Here is a 20,781-nt window from a genome sequence, read left to right as displayed (position 1 = left end):
TTTTTTTTTTTTTTCAATTTAAAGACTGTAGTTTGTGGTTACAGCATCACAGCAGCTGCTCTCTTGTTTTTCCAGCTGTTTCATAACCATGATAAGGAACGCCCAGCTAACATTGACCAAGAAAAGAAATCAGTCCAGGCATTGGTGGGGTAGGTTAATTCTGCAGGAATTGACACCCACTTTATTTCCCTCATCCATATCTGACACCTGCCCTGACCAGTGAGTTTCACACCTTTCCACTGAGCTTGCCAAACCCAGTGTGGTGAAACCAAGAGCTCAACAGAAAGAAGTGGTTGCCTCGTGAGGCTGTGGCTCTGGTTATGGATCTTTCTGAACCTCAGTTCATTCATCTGTGAAATAGGAGTCATAATAATTACCTGCCTCCCTCACTGGCATGGGATGTGGATCATATGAACTGGTACATATGAATACAAATTGAAACTGTAAAGAAGTTGTATTAATAACAAGAAGGAAAGGTTGAGTGAGGTTTCTGGGTCATTTAAAATGGGATGAAGATTAAGTATAGCATCTGCTTTTTATATGCACCCTTGGGCGCTTTTTTCCTGAGGAAGCAGTTTATCCCCACGCCCCTGGTCCCCGTATGTCTGTGCACTCCCTGCTGTTGAGCCCCTCACAACATATACCTCCTGGTGGGTCTGGATGCCATTCTCAGGGGACACTGCCAGAGTAACCCTCTCCACTGTGGGAAAAGGCCACAGGGCTGTGGAAAGGAGCCTGACAAAGCAGGATGGGAATGTGAGTGGTTGCCCAAGCGAGGGTGTCCTGCAGCCTGTGAACCATCCTCGTGAGGAGGGATCAAAAGCCTGGCTGCAGGTGACTCATGGCGTGGGGCTGCCAAGCCAACTCTGTTTTCCTTCCAGGTCTCGACCCTGCGGGCCCTTTATTCAACGGGAGACCTCCGGAGGACAGATTAGATCCCAGTGATGCACAGTTCGTTGACGTCATCCATTCTGACATTGACGGTAACATTCCTTTCCTTGTGGGTCAGTGACTCCCCCAGACTCCCAAAGAGTCTCCCCCTGAGGGGATCGTCATGCAGGGGTGGATCAGGTTCCTCCAGATTCCCTCTTTTGCTATGAGGCAGGGTTCCAAATCCAGAGAAATGTTGAAGGGAAGTTGGTTTAATGCAGGCACCCAAGATCTCTTGCTGGAGTGAAAGTGCTTTTCCCGTCACCTCTTCTTATTTTTAAAGCGATCGCCTTGAAAAATCAAGGACGGGCTGATTTCCACACCAAGTGGACAGATGTTTCCATATGTGCAACTGGGTTTGGATGCATAATTTCCTGTTTTGGTTCTCATTATTTCCTTAAGCTGAAAGGTATAGTCAAGTGTTGTGTCCCTCTACACAGAGCGATTCTGAACCACCTATAGCTCTCCAGCTCTCTGTGGATCTTTCTGGCCATTTCTGTCTTCGTGGTGCTGATTTCATATTTGAGATTGGGTACATGCATGGGGGTTGGGGTGATGTTAAAGATGGGTCTTTACATCCAGATGTCGGGGGGAAGAAGTGGAGGAGGAACTTGGGAAGGGTTGAAGGGACAGAGCAGACTGATGATTTACTTACACCTTCTTTGCGATACGACCACCTGAAAAACGCTTGACCACCTACCAGGGGCACTCTGATGTGGTATTCAGCAATTATTTGCTGTAGAAGAAATGTCCCTGTGAAACAGCTGCATTCTTACTGCGTAGTTTGCAAAGTACTGACTTACTTAAGTGCATACCTCAAAGACATTTTAACACTTGATGGAATAGAGTAATTTATTTTTTATTCTTGGGGAGAAAGTGAATTTTGAGGGAGAGAGTATAAACTTTGCAGTCAGGCAGAGGTGGACTCCAATCCCAGGTTTTGTTCTCTCTAGTGGTGTCGTGTTTGTTCCTTAAGTCCTCTGAGCCCAGTATTTCCGTCTGTAACTTACTTCATCTGAATTTACCAATGGCTACTTTTCAGACATTGTGAAAATTAGAAGAAAGTTGTGTGAAACCTAACATCATGCCCACAGACACATGTAGGTTTTCAAAATATATTGCAATGATGTACTATTGTAACCGAGCGAAAAGGGGCTCATTCTGCTCGCGGCAATCCAGGGTCAATCAATTGCAAACGAGCCCGGTGGTTGAGAAAGGAAAGTTTACACGATTAGCTGGCAGAACTGGAAGATGGTGGACTAGTGTCCTGAAGAACCGTCTTAGAATCCTACAGAATCTGAGGCCGTTCTATAGGGGAAGTGGGCAGGGAAGGAGCGGGGTTTAGGGACATCAACCATCCAGCGTGACGAACTTCAAGGCCCCACATTATCTCTTTCTTTTGTCATTTGTGATGGATACTAGTGCAGAATTTTCTTTCTGGAGGTTGTCATGTTCCTGGGGAAGTCAGAGAACAAAATTATTGTCTTATCACACCTGGGAAGTATACGCAAGCAAGAGTCATAGAACTAGGGGATCATGTATTTTGCAAAAGTGAGAGGCGCTTAATCATCTGGGCTGTGTGTAGGCTAGAATGTTTTCATAGAGACTAGTGAGTCAGGATCGTAGTTACAATATTGCTTACTTTCCCTAAGATGGCTTCCCTCGTGCTAACTTAAGATCTAGCTGTTACACTATATATGTATACATATATATAAATAATCTTTTTAATCAAGAATTTTACTGATTATTTTGGGGTTACAAGTTAAAGAGAATAAGCAATTATTAAATCTATTTATAATGTTCAGCTCCCCATTTTCTAGAAGAGTTTCCAATGCTTTTACAATCCTAGATCTTAAATTTTTAAAGATTTTTCCTACTAAGTAAAGTTTATTTTTTCCCGTTTCTTATTCACTAAAAACTTACGCAAATGCAAGCAGAACCTTGGGAAACATCTGGCGGTTAGAAGTTTCCAGCCAAATATAAAGAAGAAACATCATTTTATCAGCTTTGCAGTGAATGAGTAACCAAACTCTTTTATGTCTTTAGAAATACTGGAAATAAATTCTATTGCTATCTTCATGGTCTCCTAGTTGGAAATCATTGCTTTCTAACAAACTAGCTGGGTAACTTTGGGCAAAATATTTATATAGATATAACAACAACAAGAACAATGACAATAATAATAACACAATCCCTGCTTATATCCTGCAGGCAAATGAGCTATGAGATGTGAAAAGCTCAAAGCAGTATAAAAGCATAGTATATTCTCTTTTAGCACTGGGCTACAGGGAACCATTAGGAAACATAGACTTCTACCCAAATGGAGGATTGGATCAGCCTGGTTGTCCTAACACAATATTTGCAGGTAAGTGCAGGTACTTTAGATTTTCTAAAATAGTGCTTTAAAAATCTGATATTATTCTATACAGAATAGTTTTTAGTAGAAAACATTTCCCGAGAAAAGAGGTGGTATAAATATAAATTATAAATTAAAAATTATTACTCAAATATACTACTTTTAAAAACCATAACCATCTGATTAAAAGCTAGAATGAACTATTTCTCTCTCTTGAATAAGTGCGTCTTTGACCTAGAAATTCCACATCCGGAAATCTCTCCTAGAGAAATAATGGAAAATGTAGACAGAAATTGGAGTGCAAAGATATTCAACACAGTGTATTTATGACTTAAATTTTTAGAAATAAGCTAAATATCCAACTCAGGAAAATTATTAAGTGACTATGATATACCCACAGAAAGAAATATAATTGTTAAAATTCTTATTTTCAGATTAGTGAAAGTGCTTACGATATGATAAGTGAAAAAGACACAAATTTATACAGTATGATCCCAATTTTCTTTAAGCGTGTATTTATTTGTAAGTGTGTAAGTAGAGAAAAAAATCTAAACATAAATGCTCCAAATAATTATTAATGGTGATCTCTGGATATTAGACTTCTAGGCAATTTTTGCATCATTATTTCCTATTATTTTGTATTTTCTAATGAGCATATATTACTTTTATAATGAGAAAAATCTTACAAAATAAAGATGGGTAGTTGGAGGACAACATAAAAGTGGGAGGGGGAGGGGCAGAATTAAAAAAAAAACCACCCCTAAGTGCTCTGAATTTGTATTTCACCATTGCTAGAGAAAGTTCAACAATCATGGAAATAATTCTAGGAAAAAAAATCTTGTTACAAAATAGCAGCTGCACGTGGCCCTATGGGAATGATGTAGTGTTTGAAAATGATGCAGATGAAATGGCATAAGTAAAGCCAACCATACTGTACCATATATGGTGCATGTTCAAATCCCATAGCAGTCAGAGATTATGCACTTTGCTTACAAATGACATTCTCTGTATTTTTTATTTTTTTGGGTTTTATTTTTCCTTTTTCTCCCAAACCCCCCTGGACATAGTTGTTTTTTTTTTTCTTGAGGAAGATTAGCCCTGAGCTAACTACTGCCAATCCTCCTCTTTTTGCTGAGGAAGACTGGTCCTGAGCTAACATCCGTGCCCATCTTCCTCTACTTTATATGTGGGACGCCTACCACAGCATGGCTTGCCAAGCGGTGCCATGTCCGCACCTGGAATCCGAACCAGCGAACCCCAGGCTGCCAAAGCGGAATGTGCGCACTTAACTGCTGTGCCACTGGGCAGGCCCCCATAGTTGTGTATTTTTAGTTGTGTGTCCTTCTAGTTGTGGCATGTGGGAGGCCGCCTCAGCATGGCTTGAGGAGCAGTGCCATGTCCGTGCCTAGGATTCGAACTGGTGAAACCTGGGCTGTCGAAGCAGAGTACACGAACTTAACCACTCTGCCACGGGGCCGGCCCCATTATCTGTATTGTTATTGACTTTATTGTTTCTGTCAGTGAAAGTTCCAGGAACAGTAAATAAATATTGACTTGTCAGATTTTACTCCAGTCCAGCTTGGCTCCACACCAGCCCCCTGTTTCTCCTCTCTTGCCCAGTTTATTTCTCTTTGTCCTTCACTGATCTCTTCTATGGGTGTAAGTGGACTGTGGAGGAAGAGGAAACGTTGATCTGACTCCAGCAGCCAGTCTCTCTCCAAACCACTAGCTCACAGTCATAACTCCTCTTTTCTTGGGGTTCACTGTTTCCAATTCAGATCCTTACTTCCTTTGATGACTCTTCTTTGGGACCCCGTTCCCTTTTCTGAATGACTTTACCATCTGGCGCATCAACCTTCTGACCTCCTTTCTCATATGCTTTGCTGCAGTGCTCCGTCATCTCCAGCTCTTCTGACGCCCATCTCCATGCCTCATCAGGCTCCTCTCTCTCCATCACACCACACGGCGCCCACTAAGAGTTAACTTGAGGTTCCCCTCTCACCACTTCTTGCCCATCCATGGCTTCCAGTGCCACCTGCTATTGTTGAGCCCCCTCACTTCACCCTTCACCCTGGAGCAGAAATGGAGCCCTTGCCATTTGGCTGCTCTCATGAACGTCTTCTGCACCCCCAGGCTCTCAGGTTTCTGCCATGTCAGGCTCCACCTTTGCTTGGGAATATTCTGGAGCAGTCATGGAGCCTCACTGATTGACCACAAGGTCCAGGCAAATTTGCTAACTTCTCCATGGCCCTCAAGAATGCTGGAGAAGCTTCATGTTGATCTCTTCCTGACTCCCTATGACCACTTCTCATGCTTCTATTCCAAATATCTCCCCACTATAAACCCTCCCCTCTTAGAGGTAAGCTAGATTTGACTTCTGTACCTAGATCAAGGTCCCACCTTTTATCTACCCTCATCTCTGTTCACGAGTTCGATCTTTACATTCATGTTCCCTTTTGACCCCGGGTAGAGGCATCCCCCCTCCTTTCTCAAAGCCATCTCCTCTGCTTGCGCTCCTTGGGAATCTCCCTCTACCAGTTACCCCCTGATGCCTTCTTTCTCTGATGTATTTACTAGTTTAAACACTCTTGCCTTCTGCTGAAAATCTCTGGGGAATCTCTGACTACCACTGAGATTTTCTCCTCCTTTTCACTGACGAAAAAGAACATAGGTCGAACCCAGATTCTACCATGTAATAGCTGTGTGACGTTGGTCAAGTCATTTAATCTCTCTGAGTCTCAATGTCCTGCTAGATAAAATGGGGACAACCATGCCTATCTTCTTTCCTCCTGCCACTTGCTGGCATGAAGCCTGATCTATGGGTTTTTATAGGGATTAAATGGAATCAAATATGCTGAAGCTGTTGGCACGGTGCCTGGCACACAAGAGACAGATGATAAGTTGTGTGTGTGTACAACACAGGATACTCTGTTATTAAATGCTACATCTGCTCTGCTCTTTACTCTTTCCCTTTATAACCCAGGAATACAGTATTTTAAGTGTGACCACCAGAGGTCTGTGTACTTGTTTCTTTCTTCCCTGGGAGAGAACTGTGCTATCACTGCGTACCCCTGTGACTCCTACTGGGACTACAGGAAGGGCAAGTGTGTCAAGTGTGGCACACCACAACAGGAGTCCTGTCCCCTTCTGGGTGAGTCCAACAAGCAGTTTCCCGTTTGGATTAACGAAGAGCTAATTTTTGGTAGAATCCCCACACCATTTTAATCTCTAAAACTGGGGCTGAAAGTTGTATGTTTTAAAAAAATTTATTTAGTCGGCTTTTTCTAGCCAATTTTTTCCATGCAGTATTCTGGGGTCTCCTAAGGATAAACACTGTTAGAAAAGCAATCAGTATAGGATTTCACCCAGAAAGTAGTGCAGTCTCCCTGGACACTCTATTCTAGCATGAAAAAGAAGGTTCTAGAAGAGTTTCCAAGCCTACCCAGGCCACAGTCACCTTACGTGGCCTGCTCTGATGGGAACAGGAACACCCTCTCTGTGCACACAACCATTCTGCTCGGGGAGGGCCACAATGAGCCCAGAGACTCTCCTGTCAAATGGGCCTTGCATGGTGGTCCCTTCCAACAAGTCATGTCTGTAAATGCCCTCACACCACACTCTGGCTCTTGTGTGCACGTCCCAGGGTGGGGTGGGGTAATAGATACTGTGGAGGCTGCTTGGATGTTTGCTAAGGTTAATAGAAATATTCTAGGTGGTGAGGACTTTGAAACCGGATGGTCAGGAGAATTTTCTAATTGTTCCCAAGGGAAAAACCCGAGTTCACATCAGGGTGTGCCACATAGACAAGGGGTTCTCAACCTTGCTTTGCATTAGAATCATCCAGGGAGCTTTTAAAAAAATCCCGATGCCTGGGTCCCACTCCAGATCAATTAAGTTGGAATGTGGTGGCCATCCTCTAGGGGTGGGAACAGAGGAGAGAGAGAGGCCCCACTGATGGCTCTCAACCTTGCTCCTGCAGGCACAGACATGAAGGAGGACATTCCCTTTCTTGTTGACATAGTCACCTGGCAAGTCCAGGTTCTGTGCAATTTGGGGGCCCAACTGTAGTCCTTTAAGAAAGCATATCATTTTGCAAGAGTGACACTATTCTAGGTATAAACCTGAATCTGTTTTAATCTATAAAGTGAATGTATTATGGAAAAATATCGGGGCTATTTTAAGTCTACCCAGTATGTAGCACTCCCTACCCCCCAACTCTTGCTACTGAGAACCAGGGCTGGGTGATGGAACATCAGCAGAAGGGGAGAAAAGCCACTATGGAGTCCTTAAGCAAGCCCCAGCTCTTAGGCATCGGGTAGCGAGCAAGGCATGGTGGGTGCTGGGGAGGCACTGGCCTGGTGGCCCTGTGGGTCCTCTGCATGGGGGTGGGTACTGAAGAGATGGGCTTGGTGGTGGTGGAATCAAACTTGCTGTTCTGACTACTTCCCCAGTTGCTTTTACATTTATATAATACATGTTAATGTGACATTTTTCCAACTTGTTTTACAGGCTATTATGCTGATAATTGGAAAGACTATTTAAGGGCGCAAGATCCTCCTATGACTAAAGCGTTCTTTGACACAGCCCAGGAGAAGCCGTTCTGCAGTAAGTGGTGAACGCGGTTGTTTGCTTTTGCCCAACCCTTCTACTTGTGGAATGGCTGAGTCTCAGCTTCCTGGCTACTTCTTGGCAAATGAAATCCATGGCGTAGCATGGACTTTGGAGTGGGAAGGACCTGGGTCAAATCCTGACTCTGCCACTTGATAGCTGTGTGACCTTGCTTAAGACAATTATCTTCTCTGAGTCTCAGTGTCTGCTAGGTAAAATGGGGATGATAATGCCTATCTTCTGGGTTATAAGGATTAAAAATCTCAACAAATTATAGTTGTTAGCTTTACTGGATGGCCATTCTAATCACTAAGATCTTCCAGAAAATTGCTTGATCCCCAAGAGACATGAGATTGGGGCTAGGAAAAATCAGGTGTCAGTCACATCTACAAGTCAGTTCCAGCTCCAAAGCAACCTTGATGACCTTCTGAAGACATTGAGAGGTTGGGTCTACCAGATGTGGGCTAAATGTGGCAGCAGACGATGAGATGCCCTAGGAAGCAAGTAGGAATTTTCCTGGGCAGATATATGTCTTGCAATCCTGTTCCCCTTTTCACTCTTCTTGAGAGCAACACTTACAAAACAGGTTGCAGTGCTGACTTTCCCTCCTTCTTTGGAGCCATGTGTGGCAGCCCAGGGTTTGGTGTCTGCCCAAGTCCAAATGGGACAAACCCCTGAGCAATAATGGGCCGTGAAATGGCAACTCCAGGGCTGACTTTATTCCTTTGTGGGACCATTATCTCCCTGAGCCTCTTTTCCCTTCTCTGCAAGTCTGACCAAGAGACGGTAAATATGACTACCATGGTGGGATCCCCATCTTCCCAAAGCATCCTTGACCTTGGAGAGCAAAGAGTAGGGAGGAAGAATAGTTCTCTGAACACATCACGAACTCTCATTTATTCAGTAGCAATTTATTGGGTGCCTATAAGGTATTACTGCTGGGATTACAAAAAGGAGTAACCATCCTTTCCCAGTTATTGTTGTAGTATATTTTAGCTTAATTGTTTTTTAACCCCACAAGATTACTCAGGCAATATTTGTATAGATGTACCCATACATTTATCACTTTTTTGATTATCATTTTTTCTTGCATTTTGTAAATACAGTATAGTGTGCTGACTAATGACGGGAGAATACCAGAGGATGATAAGAATTCCAAGAGGGAGACGTGACTTAGTCTGAGGGTCAGTGAAGGCCTCCTGGAGGAAGTGACATTAAGCCGAAACCTGAAGGATGACTTGGCAAAGGGGGCAAAGTAAGAGCGTCCAAGTGGGAGGAAGGCCCAGAAGCAAGGGAGAGGTCGGCAGTGCAGGTGGTGCAGGTGGTATGGATGACTGGGGAAGAGATGAGGTGGGCTGGGGAGGCTGGCGAACACGGCCCAGATTGCAGAAGACCTTGTCAGTTGTGGAGGGTCTCTACACGGCCACCTGGCTGGTTTATTCTAACATGAGCCAGGATTGAAGTGAACCAGCCATCCTCAGCAGCAGGTCATGTAACCTCAGTCAATAAGGTTGGGAACACTGATCCAACGATAAGGCCTAAACATGGCGACTGGATACTATTAAATTCTGCCGTCACTCAAGCCATCTTTAACAAAGATAGAAAGGGAAATTACAAAATTCTGCCCTGGATCCTTGTTGCAAAACTAGAGAGGAAGAGGAAAAGAGACTCAGTTATTAGGGAGGTTGGGTTTTTAGGAACTGACCGTTCAGGGGAGCAATTGAGAGTGTCTCTCTCTTACCATGTTCTCTCCCTGTTTTGCAGTATATCATTACTTTCTGGATATTATAACTTGGAACAAGAACATAAGAAGAGGGTCCATAACAATCAAATTGAAAGACAAAGCTGGAAACACCACAGAGTCCAAAATTGATCAGTAAGTTGGGCTGGGATATTTTGCAGCTTACTATCTCCCCTTTTGCTCAGAGAGATTAAATCCCAAATGTGCCCACTTTCTTATTTATAGGTCTGTACTTTTCTTTGTTCTACAAAACATATGAGGAGACAGATTGCTTAGTAGCTCTTGATCTTCCAGGCTCTTCACAAATCAAATTGGTGCAGATTTCCTTTCCTTCCTCTCTTCCTCCCTTCCTCGATTTCTTCTTTTCTCCCTGCCTCCTTTCTCTCTCCCACTCTCCCTTCCTCCCTCCCTTTGCTTAAACATTTAATTACAAAAGTCCTTCTTGGGGGCCGCCCCGCGGCTGAGTGGTTAAGTTCGCGTGCTCTGCTTTGGCGGCCCAGGGTTTCGCTGGCTCTGATCCTGGGCGCTGACAGGGCACCACTCATCCAGCCACGCTGAGGTGGCGTCCCACATGCCACAACTAGAAGGACCTACAGCTAAAAAACTATTCAACTACATACCAGGGGACTTTGGGAAGAAAAAAGGAAAAATAAAATCTTTAAAAAAAAAAGAAGTCCTTCTTGCTTGCCTTAAAGGATTTAAACAACAAAGAAGTATGTAACATCATAATGCAAATCCTTGCCCCATCCCTGCCCCCTCCCAACAACCTCATGCCCAAAGGCACCCCCCACATGCTTCTCTTCTTTCATGATCTCTAATATACATATATATAAACATATATGTATGTTTCTGAAGCTCAGAAAGTGTAATTTGTGATAGAAAATTGGAAATACCCTAAAAATCCAACAATGGGAAAATGGTTAATGAAATATTCCCATATAATAAAATGTTATTTATCCATTGAAATAATTTATGAAACAAATGAAATGCTTATAACGTGCTAAGTGAAAAAACACAGGATATCAGATCATATAAAGTACAATATTAGCTCAACAATGTAAAAAAAAATGAAAAAGAAACATGCCAAAATATGTTCGATTGCCCCTTGGGTGGTAGGAATGGGTGCTTTTTTTGGCTTCCCTTTACTTTTCAATTTTCTATGATGTTGTATATATATTGTTTTAAAATAGTTAAAATTTTTTTCATCTATTACTTTAATAATCAGGAAAAAGGGGAAACAAAACCCAAAACTCTTTACTTTAAGCAAGTAGAATGTTATCTGAAACTGCCAGTCGCCTCGTGAGTTCACCATGTAGATAAATACAGAAGGTGTGGGCGAGTGGTTTGGAGATGAGTTTTTTTTAATGCATCCTTGCGTCATAATAATAACAGCCTTTGTTTATTGAACTAAGCACATCACACACATTGGCTAATGCAATTCTCACTAAAACCTGGCAGGTGGTATTACCAGTACAATTTTACATATCAGGAGACTGAAGCTCAGAGAGGTCAAGTGATTTCGCCAATATCACACGCCCTTCAGCACCAATGTCCCCAAACCCACAGTGGGGCAGCATTTTCAGGGAGGACGTGGCTAGGGAGCAAGCGCTTCTTGAGGAAGCAGCTGCAGGTAGTTTTATAGGCTGTGACGTTCAGTGAGGAAGCTGGGCAGAGACCTCATCTGGAAATTCGGAGAAATAGCAGGGGAGACTGTGTGGTTATATAATGAGGAGTACTCGCCTAGCAAAGTTTGGGTATTCATGCCAATAATTGGTTACGTATTTGCTGTAGCTGTGTTTTAGAAGTTTTAATGTGATGTGGTGAATTTATCCCAACTAAGAATACCTAAATTCAAAGGTTTGCTTCTTGATTAAGATAGAGACCTTATTATCTTTTAGTCACGTTTGTGAAAAAGTCATCACCAATCAGAGAACATATGGGAAAAAAGGAAATAGTTGTTCTATTACATGGTGAGATTATGGCTACTTTTCTCTTTTTTGCAAGGTAAACTTTAACATTATAGTATTGAGTATTTTTACAGTTTAAGAAAAGGGAAATAATATTAGAGTATGAACCCTGAGTTTATCCAGTCTTTCCAGACCATGGGTACAAATGGAGTCACATTCAAGGATGTTATCTACCTGGTGACTCTCCCTGTATCCATGTGTTAGATATGTTTCTTCATCTTTTTTTTAACCTTCTTAAAAAAATTGAGATATAATTCACATACCATAAAATTCACCCTTTTAAAGTTTACAGTTCAGTGGCTTTTAGTATATTTACAAAACGTGCAACCATCACTACCTTCTAATTACGGAACATTTTCATCATCTCAAAAGAAACCCTCCATACCTATTAGTAATACCCCATTCCTCGCTCCTCCCCAGCTGCTGTTAGCCACTAATCTGCTTTCTATCTCTATAGATATACCTATTCTGGGCATGTCATAGAAACAGAATCATACAATATTTGGCCTTTTGTGTCTGGCTTTTTTTTTGCTTAACATAATGTTTTCAAGATTCATCCATGTAGTAGTGTGTGTCAGTACTTCATTCCTTTCTATGGCCGAATTATATTCCATCGTATGTATAAACGACACTTTATTTCAGTTCACTGGCCTCTGGGTTATGGGCCCAGCACATTTCCACTGCACCACTCTCCTCACACATGCCACATTTTATTTATCTATTCACCAGTTGGTGGACATTTGGATTGTTTCCACCTTTTTGGCTATTATGAATAATACTGCTATGAACACATGCGTACAAATTTTTGTGGCTATATGTTTTCATTTCTCTTGGGGATGCACCTAGGAGTGGAATTGCTGGGTCCTACAGTAACTGTGTGTTTAACCTGATGAACTGTCTGCCAAATGGTTTTCCAGAGAGGCTGCGCCACCTTGCAGTCCAACCAGCAATGTATGAGAGCTCTAATTTCTCCACTTCCTTTCCAACTCTATTGTTGTTTGTCTTTTCCAAAAAATTTTTCTTTCTAACTGTGCTAAAAAGTATATAACATAAAATTTACCACCTTAATCATTTTTTTTTGTTTTTTGAGGAAGATTGGCTCTGAGCTAACATCCGTGCCCATCCTCCTCTATTTTACATGTGGGATGCCTGCCGCAGCATGGCTTGATAAGTGGTGTGTGGGTCTGCGCCTGGGATCTGAACCAGCAAACCCTGGGCCACTGAAGTGGAACACGCAAACTCAACGACCGTGCCACTGGCCCAGCCCCCACCTTAATCATTTTTAAGCATCCAGTTCAGTGGTGTTAAGTATATTCACATTGTGAAAGCTCTCCAGAACTTTTTCATCTTGAAAAGTTGAGATTCTTTACCCATTAAATAACAACTTCTATTTTCTCCTCCCCCTAGCCCCTAGCAACCACCATTCTACTGTTTCTATGAATTTGACTACTTTAGATGCCTCATAGAGGTGGAATCATACAGTATTTGTCTTTTTGTGACTGGCTTATGTGACCTAGCATAATGTCCTCAAGGTTCATCCATGTTATAGCATGTGACAGGATTTCCTTCTTTTTGAAGGCTGAATAATACTCCATTACATACATATATCACATCCTGTTTATCCATTCATCCATGTCTGTCTTTTTTGTTATAGCCATTCTAGTGGGCATTGTGTAATATCTCATTATGGTTTTGATTTGCAATTCTGTAGTGATTAATGATGTTGAGTATTTTTCCTGTGCTTATTGGCAATTTGTATATCTTTTTTTTTTTTTTTTTTTTGAGGAAGATTAGTCCTGAGCTAACTGTTGCCAATCCTCCTCTTTTCACTGAGGAAGACTGGCCCTGAGCTAACATCCATGCCCATCTTCCTCTACTTTATATATGGGACACCTACCACAGCATGGGGTGCCAAGCAGTGCCATGTCAACACACGGGATCTGAACCAGCGAACCCTGGGCCGCTGAAGCGGAACATGCACACTTAACTGCTTTGCCACCGGGCCGGCCCCTGTATATCTTTTTTTTGAGAAATGTCTATTCAGATCCCTTATACATTTTTTCCTTTTTTTTTTTTTTTTAAAAAAAGATTGGCACCTGAGCTAACAACTGTTGCCAATCTTTTTTTTTTTTTTTTTCTGCTTTATCTCCCCAAATACCGCCTGGTACATAGTTGTATATCTTAGTTGCAGGTCCTTCTAGTTGTGGCATGTGGGATGCTGCCTCACCATGGCCTGACCAGCAGTACCATGTCTGTGCCCAGGATCCGAACCAGCAAAACCCTGGGCCACTGCAGCGGAGCGCACGAACTTAACCACTTGGCCACGGAGCCGGCCCCCATTTTTTTTCCTTTTAAATAGACTATTTTTTAGAGCATTTTAGGGTTCACAGAAAAATTGAGCAGTAAGCATAGAGATTCCACATATACTCCCTGCCCCTACATATGCACAGCCTCTGCCGCTATCAAAATCTGGTACCAGAGTGGTACATATGTTACAGTTGAAAAACCTACATTGACACATCATTATCACCCGAAGTCCATAGTTTATGCATTAAGGTTAATTGTTGGTGTTCTACATTCTATGGCTTTTGACAAATGCGTGATGACATATATCTACCCTTATAGGATCATGGAAGAGTTTCACTGCCCTAAAATCCTGTGTGCCCTGCCTATTCATCCCTTCCTCCCTCCAACCCCTGGCAACCACTGTCTTTTTACTGTATCCATAGTTTTGCCTTTTCCAGAATGTCATATAGTTGGAATCATACAATAGGAAACCTTTCAAGATTGGCTTCTTTCACGTAGTAATAAACATTTGAGTTTCCTCCACGTCTTTTCATGGCTTGATAGCTCATTTTCTTTCAGCACTGAATAATATTCCATTTTCTAGATGTACCACAGTTTATCCATTCATCTACCGAAGGACATCTTGCTTGTTTCCAAGTCTTGACAACTTTACATAAAGCTGCTCTAAACATCTGGGTGCAGGGTTTTGTGTGCCTTACTCATTTTTAAATTAGGTTACTTATCTTTTTACTGTTGAGTTGCAAGAGTTCTTTATATCTTCTGGATACAAGTCCTTATAGTTATATGTCTCACATTTAGGCCTTTGATCCATTTTGAGTTAATTTTTGCATATGGTGTGAGGTAGGAGGTCCTATTTTATTCCTCTGAAGGTGGATATCCAGTTGTCACAGCACCATTTATTGAAAAGACTATTGTTTCTCCATGAATTATCTTGACACCCTTGTCTAAATCAACTGACCACAAATGTAAGGGTTTGTTTCTAGACTCTTAATTCTATCCCATTGATCTACATATCTATCCTTATGCAAGTACCACATTGTCTTGTAGCTTACTGCAGCATTACTGTAGCTTTACAACAAATTTTGAAATCAGGATGTGTGAACCCTCCATCTTTGGTCTTTTTCAAGTTGTTTGGCTATTCTGGGTCTCTTGAATTTCCATATGGATTTTCAGAATCAGTTTGTCAATTTCTGTAGAAAAAAGGGCAACTAAGATTTTGATAGGGATTGTGTTGAATCTGTAGATCAATTTGGAAAGTATTGCTGTATTAATAATGGTCAGTCTTCCAATCTGTGACCATGGTATGTCTTTCGTTTATTTAGGTCTTACTTAACTTCTTTCAGTGATATTTTGTAGTTTTCAGTGCACAAGGCTTGCACTTCCTATGTTAAATTTATTCCAAAGTATTTTAATCTTTTTGTTGTTATTATAAATGGAATTGTTGTCTCAATTTCATTTTTGGATTATTCATTGATAGTGTATAGGAAAACAATTGACTTTTCATATATTGATCTTGTATCCTGCAGGCTTGCTAAAGTCATTAGAAGATTCCATAGGATTTTCTGTTTACAAGACCAGGTCATCTGCAGGTAGAAAGAGTTTCACTTCTTCCTTTCCAATCTGGATGTCTTTTCTTTCTTTTTCTTGTGTAATTGACCTGGCTAGAACCTCTTTCTAAGCTGAATAGAAGTGGCAAAAGCAGACATCTTTGTCTTGCTCCTGATCTTAGAGGGAAAGCATTCAGTCTTTCAATATTAAGTATACATTAACTTTTTTTGTAAATGCTCTTTATCACGTTGAGGAAGTTCCCTTCAACTTCTAGTTTGTTGAGTGCTTGTATACTGAAAGGGTATTGAATTTTGTCAAATGCTTTTTCTGCATGTTTTGAGATGATCCTTTGGTTTTTGTCCTTAATTCTATTGATATGGTGTATTATAGTAACTGGCTTTTGCATGTTAAACTCAGTTTCCGTTCTGGGATAACTCCCACTTTGTCATTGTGGGAGTTGTATATGTTGTATAATCCTTTTTTATTTTCCTGGATTTGGTTTGCTAATATTTTGTTGAAGTTTTAGAATCTATATTCATAAGAGATATTGATCTTTAGTATTTTTTTGTGTGATGTCTGGTTTTGATATCATGATAATATTGGCATCATAGAATGAGTTGGGAAGTGTTTCCTTCTCTTCTAATTTTTGGAAGAGTTTGTGAAGGATTGGTGTTAATACTTTAAATGTTTGGTGGAATTCACCAATGAAGCCACCTGGGCCTGGGCTTTTCTTTGCAGGAAATCTTTTAAATCACTAATTCAGTCCCTTTTCTTATTATAGGCCTGTTCAGATTTTCTATTTATTCTTGATCATTTTCAACAGTTTGTGTCTTTCTAAGAATTTGTCTACTTCATATAGGTTATCTAATTTGTTGATGCACAACTGTTGATAGTATTTTATTGTCCTTTTTACTTCTCTAAGTGGGTAGTGATGTTTCTTTTTTCATTCCTGATTTTAGTAATTTGAGTCTTCTCTCTTTTTTTCTTAGCCAGTCTAACCAAAATCCTGTTGATTTTGTTGATATTTTCAAGGAACCAACTTTTGGTTTGTTGATTCTGTTTTTTAAATCTCTATTTCATTTATTTCTGCTCTAATCTTTATGACTTCCTTTCTTCTGCTTGCTTTAGGCTTAGTTTGCTTTTCTCTTTCTTGTTCTTAAGGTAGATGTTTAGGTTATTGATTTGAGATCTTCCTTTTTTAATATAGGCATTTACAGCTATAGATTTCCCTCTAAGTACTGCATTATCTGTAACTCCTAAGTGTTTATTTTCATTGATCTCGAAGTATTTTTCAATTTCCCTTTTGATTTCTTTTTCCGCCCAGTCATTGTTTACGAGGTGTTAATTTCCATATGTTCCTGAATTTCTCAATTTTACTTCTGTTATTATTGATTTTTAATTTCATTCCATTGTCATGCATCTTTTAAAAATTACTTTCCTGAGAGATTTGCTTCTGTAGTTTTTTTTTTTTTTTAAAGATTTTGTTTTTTCCTTTTTTCTCCCCAAAGCCCCCCGGTACATAGTTGTATATTCTTTGTTGTGGGTCCTTCTGGTTGTGGCATGTGGGACGCTGCCTCAGCGTGGTTTGATGAGCAGTGCCATGTCCGCGCCCAGGATTCGAACCAATGAAACACTGGGCCGCCGGGCAACGGAGCGCGCGAACTTAACCACTCGGCCACGGGGCCAGCCCCGCTTCCGTAGTTTTTATTGGCTGTTTTTCAGACAGGTGAACACAAGGGTTCAGTTTGGGAGGTCCCCCTGGGGCACTGGAAAATGTGGGGAGTTTTCCTCACCATTGCACATTTCTTGATTTGAAATAGCAAGTGATTCTTGGGCTGCAGCATTAGGGTGATATTCTGGCTCTTCCGGAGGACATTATGTGAAGTCAGGCTGCTCCCCCGACATTTCCCCCTTCCCTACAAGAGGAATACAGTAGTACTCAGCGGTGGACTTTCGTTCACTCTTTCCTTTCATGGTCAGTATCATTTTGGCTCTGTGCCTCGACGTTTCCCAGTACCCCTCAGGCAGTTTGAAATTCCACAGTGAACCACTTGGCTGAGAGCGATAGTCACAGGCAAGTGTTTGCCAGACTGCTTGAGTACGACAGTTCACGCATCACATTTTTTACATTTAAGCTCAGATTTGTATGCTCTTTGACAATCCTGAGAAGTCTTTGGTAGATTTTTTTCGTTCCGATCTTTTGCATTTTTACCTGTTTCTTCTTGCTGTTAGCGATTCAGGTCCCATCAGGACGCTGGGACACGGGGAGGCCGCTGTGCCTGGCTCCCAGCCTGCAGAGCAGCAGGTGCCCGGGGTCTGCCCTGGGCACGCGCCTCCTCTGGGGAGATCGCCCCGACAGCCCAAAGTCCCTGCACGCCCAGTCTTGCCGACCACTCGGACCCGCCGGCCTCTTCGGCCCTCTCCCCACCCCGCCCCGCTCCTCGAGGTGGCGGGGCTCCAGCGGAGGAGCCCCCTCTCTGCAGCTGCCGCGCGTTCGCTGTGGGGACCAGGCAGCGGCGCTGCCGGGCCAGCCAGGATCCTGCGCTCGAGCGCATCCTCCCGCCCACGGCTAGAGGCCACAAAGCCTGAAACTCAAAAGCGTTTTTTTTTTTTATCTTAAATTTCAAATGCTCTTATTTTGTTGTCAATGTGTGGGAATTCTTTGAGGATCTGTGTAGAAGTAGGATTTCTCCGGAAAGGATTTGCATTTGCCTCTGTCAAATTCCTGGGGATACCGTCAACCTGGGACCTTTTAATTTCTCAACTTGAGGTTTCTCGGACCGCGAGTAGCTCGAATTTGAGCTGCTGGATCCCTGGGAAGGGCAGCCTGCATTCCAGCTTCTCAGCGCCAGTGCCAAGATTTGAGGCGGGGAATTTTCTGTCCCCTGAGGCAGTACGAGATTTGTTTACTTCAAATTCATTTTTAGTTCACCCTTCCCGCCAGAGGTCTTTAATTCAACTCCCCTCCTTTAGCGGCCCATAGACTTTGTTTCTTGTCCTACTGCACTGCGAGGTCATGAAAATGAAGCTCAAGGTTACCAAGTTTCGAACAAGGTCGGCAAAAGGGAATTTCAGCAACCCTCTTATCTGTTTGGATTTCTGCTTTCACATATTTTTGGGATTTCTCAATATTCTTCACGTTCTTCTTAGTTCAAGGCAGTTTAAAAGGCTTTTAGTTTTATTTTTTGTTGTTTTTGTTTTAATGTTATCCATCATTATGAGTTGTGTTCAGCGTATTTAGTGCACCATACTGCCAGAAACAGATAGCTGGCTCTTATTATTGGTCATAAGCCATAGTTCGCTGGCTCTCACTCCATTCACTCCTGTATGAACCCAATCCTTTGGTTAGTGCCTCCCCAGGTATTTCCAGACATCCCTTCAGGTGGAAGAGGGGATCTTACCTGTCCTTATAGCCAAGCTGATCAGCTCCAGGAGGTCTCCTTTTCCCCCTTCCACCCTCCCTCCACAACCACCAGGTTCTGCCATCTGCAGGTGGCGTCACCATCTCCTGCAGTCCCTGCACTCTTGTGGTTCCCCCCCTGCTCTTGGAGAAGCGGGAAGGGAATCTCTCTTGCTCTTCTTGCGCTCTGATCAAGAGAGGACCAGAACAGTGCTGCTTATAACCCTTTTTGAGGAGATTTTGGTTAAACTACTCCTTTCATATTGGCGTTTTTTGTGAAAAATTGAAATTTACATAAAAGTTGCAGTGGTACTAAGAACCTTTTCTTTTTCTGAACCTTTCAATAGTAGTCGCTGACACGCTGCCTCATCAACCGTGTGTCTATTTTTTACCAACAAGGACGTTCTCCTACATAACCACAATTAACCATCAAAATCAGAAAAATAACATTGATACATTACTACCATCCGATCCTGAGACCCCATTCTAGTTTTACTAATCGTCCTAATAGCGTCTTTTGTGGCTCAAGGATCCAATTCAGGATCACTGGTTGCATTTGGTTGTCCTGCCTCATTAGTCTGCACTTTGGAACAGTTCTTCGTTTTTCCTTGATCTTGACTTTGACGCTTTTGAAGATTACAGGTCGATTATTTTTAATGTCTTCAATATGGGTTTGTTTGATGTTTCCTCACGATTAGGTTTCGACTATGCATCTTTGGCAAGAACACCACAGCAGTGATGCTATGTGGTCTCGGGGCATCCTGTTAGGAGGCTCACAATTTGGATTTGTTTCGTTATGGTGGGTCAATTGATTAAGATGTTTCTGCCAAGTTTTTCTACTGGAAAGTTACTATTTTTCCGTTTGTAATTAATAAGTATTTTGTGGTTAGGTGCTTTGATACCATGTAAATGTTCCATTACTCCTCCACTTTTACCCACTAGTTTTGAGGTTTTGTGGTTGAATTAATTATTACTATGATAGTTGCCAAATGGTGATTTTTCTAATTCAACATTTAGGAAAAGCATTCTCTTCTCCCCATCTATTTATTCGTTCATTTATTTATTTATTTTTTAAAGATTGGCACGTGAGCTAACAACTGTTGCCAATCTTCTTCTTTTTTTCCCCCTACTTTTTTCTCCCCAAATCCCCCCAGTCCATAGTTGTATATTTTAGTTGTGGGTCCTTCTAGTTGTGGCATGTGGGACACCGCCTCAGCGTGGCCTGATGAGAGGTGCCATGTCCGCACCCAGGATGCGAACCGGCGGAACCCTGGGCCGCGGAAGCGAGCCCGCGAACTTAACCACTCGTCTGCAGGGCCGGCCCCTATTTGTTTATCTCAATATGGACACCTGGATTTTTATTTTATTAATGGAGACATAATCAGTTACTATCATTATTTATTTTGATATTCAAATTGTCCCAAATCTGGCCAGTGGGAGCTCTTCAAGCTTGTTCTGTGCCTTTTTTAATGCATTTTTTATAGTGATAAAAAACACGTAACATAAAAATTACCATTTTAATCATTTTTAAGTATACAGTTTGGTAGTGTTAAGTATATTCAAGTTATTGTGAAGTAGATCACCAGAACTTTTTCATCCTGCAAAACTGAAGTCTATACCCATTAAATAACAACACCCATTTCCCCTCCCTCCATCCCCTGGAAACCACTATTCTACCTTCTATTTCTGTGAATTGGACTACTTTAGATACCTCATATAAATAGAATCAAACAGTTGTCTTTTAATGATTGGCTTATTTCATTTAGCTTAATGTCATCAAAGTTCTCCATGTTGTAGCATGTGACGAGATTTCCTTCCTTTTTAAAGCTGAATAGTATTCCAGGGTACGTGTGTATCGCATTTTGTTTACCCATTCATCCATTGGTGGACATCCATTGGTGGTCATTTGGGTTGCTTCCACCTG

General features: G+C 41.8%; 1 protein-coding gene across 1 annotated transcript in view; it reads left to right on the top strand.

Annotated features, from left to right (window-relative positions):
• Positions 1-20,781, top strand: part of LIPH (lipase H) — a 48,829-nt gene that overhangs the window by 22,018 nt on the left and 6,030 nt on the right. The window contains exons 4-8 of the mRNA XM_014732788.3: positions 882-983; positions 3,206-3,295; positions 6,270-6,437; positions 7,796-7,891; positions 9,659-9,770. Of these exons, the coding sequence (XP_014588274.1) occupies positions 882-983; positions 3,206-3,295; positions 6,270-6,437; positions 7,796-7,891; positions 9,659-9,770 (568 nt within the window). The remainder of the gene's footprint in view (positions 1-881; positions 984-3,205; positions 3,296-6,269; positions 6,438-7,795; positions 7,892-9,658; positions 9,771-20,781) is intronic.

Source organism: Equus caballus, chromosome 19 (genome assembly GCF_041296265.1).
Source record: "Equus caballus isolate H_3958 breed thoroughbred chromosome 19, TB-T2T, whole genome shotgun sequence".
Classification (NCBI taxonomy): domain Eukaryota; kingdom Metazoa; phylum Chordata; class Mammalia; order Perissodactyla; family Equidae; genus Equus; species Equus caballus.
This window is presented reverse-complemented; position numbering and strand designations above follow the sequence as displayed.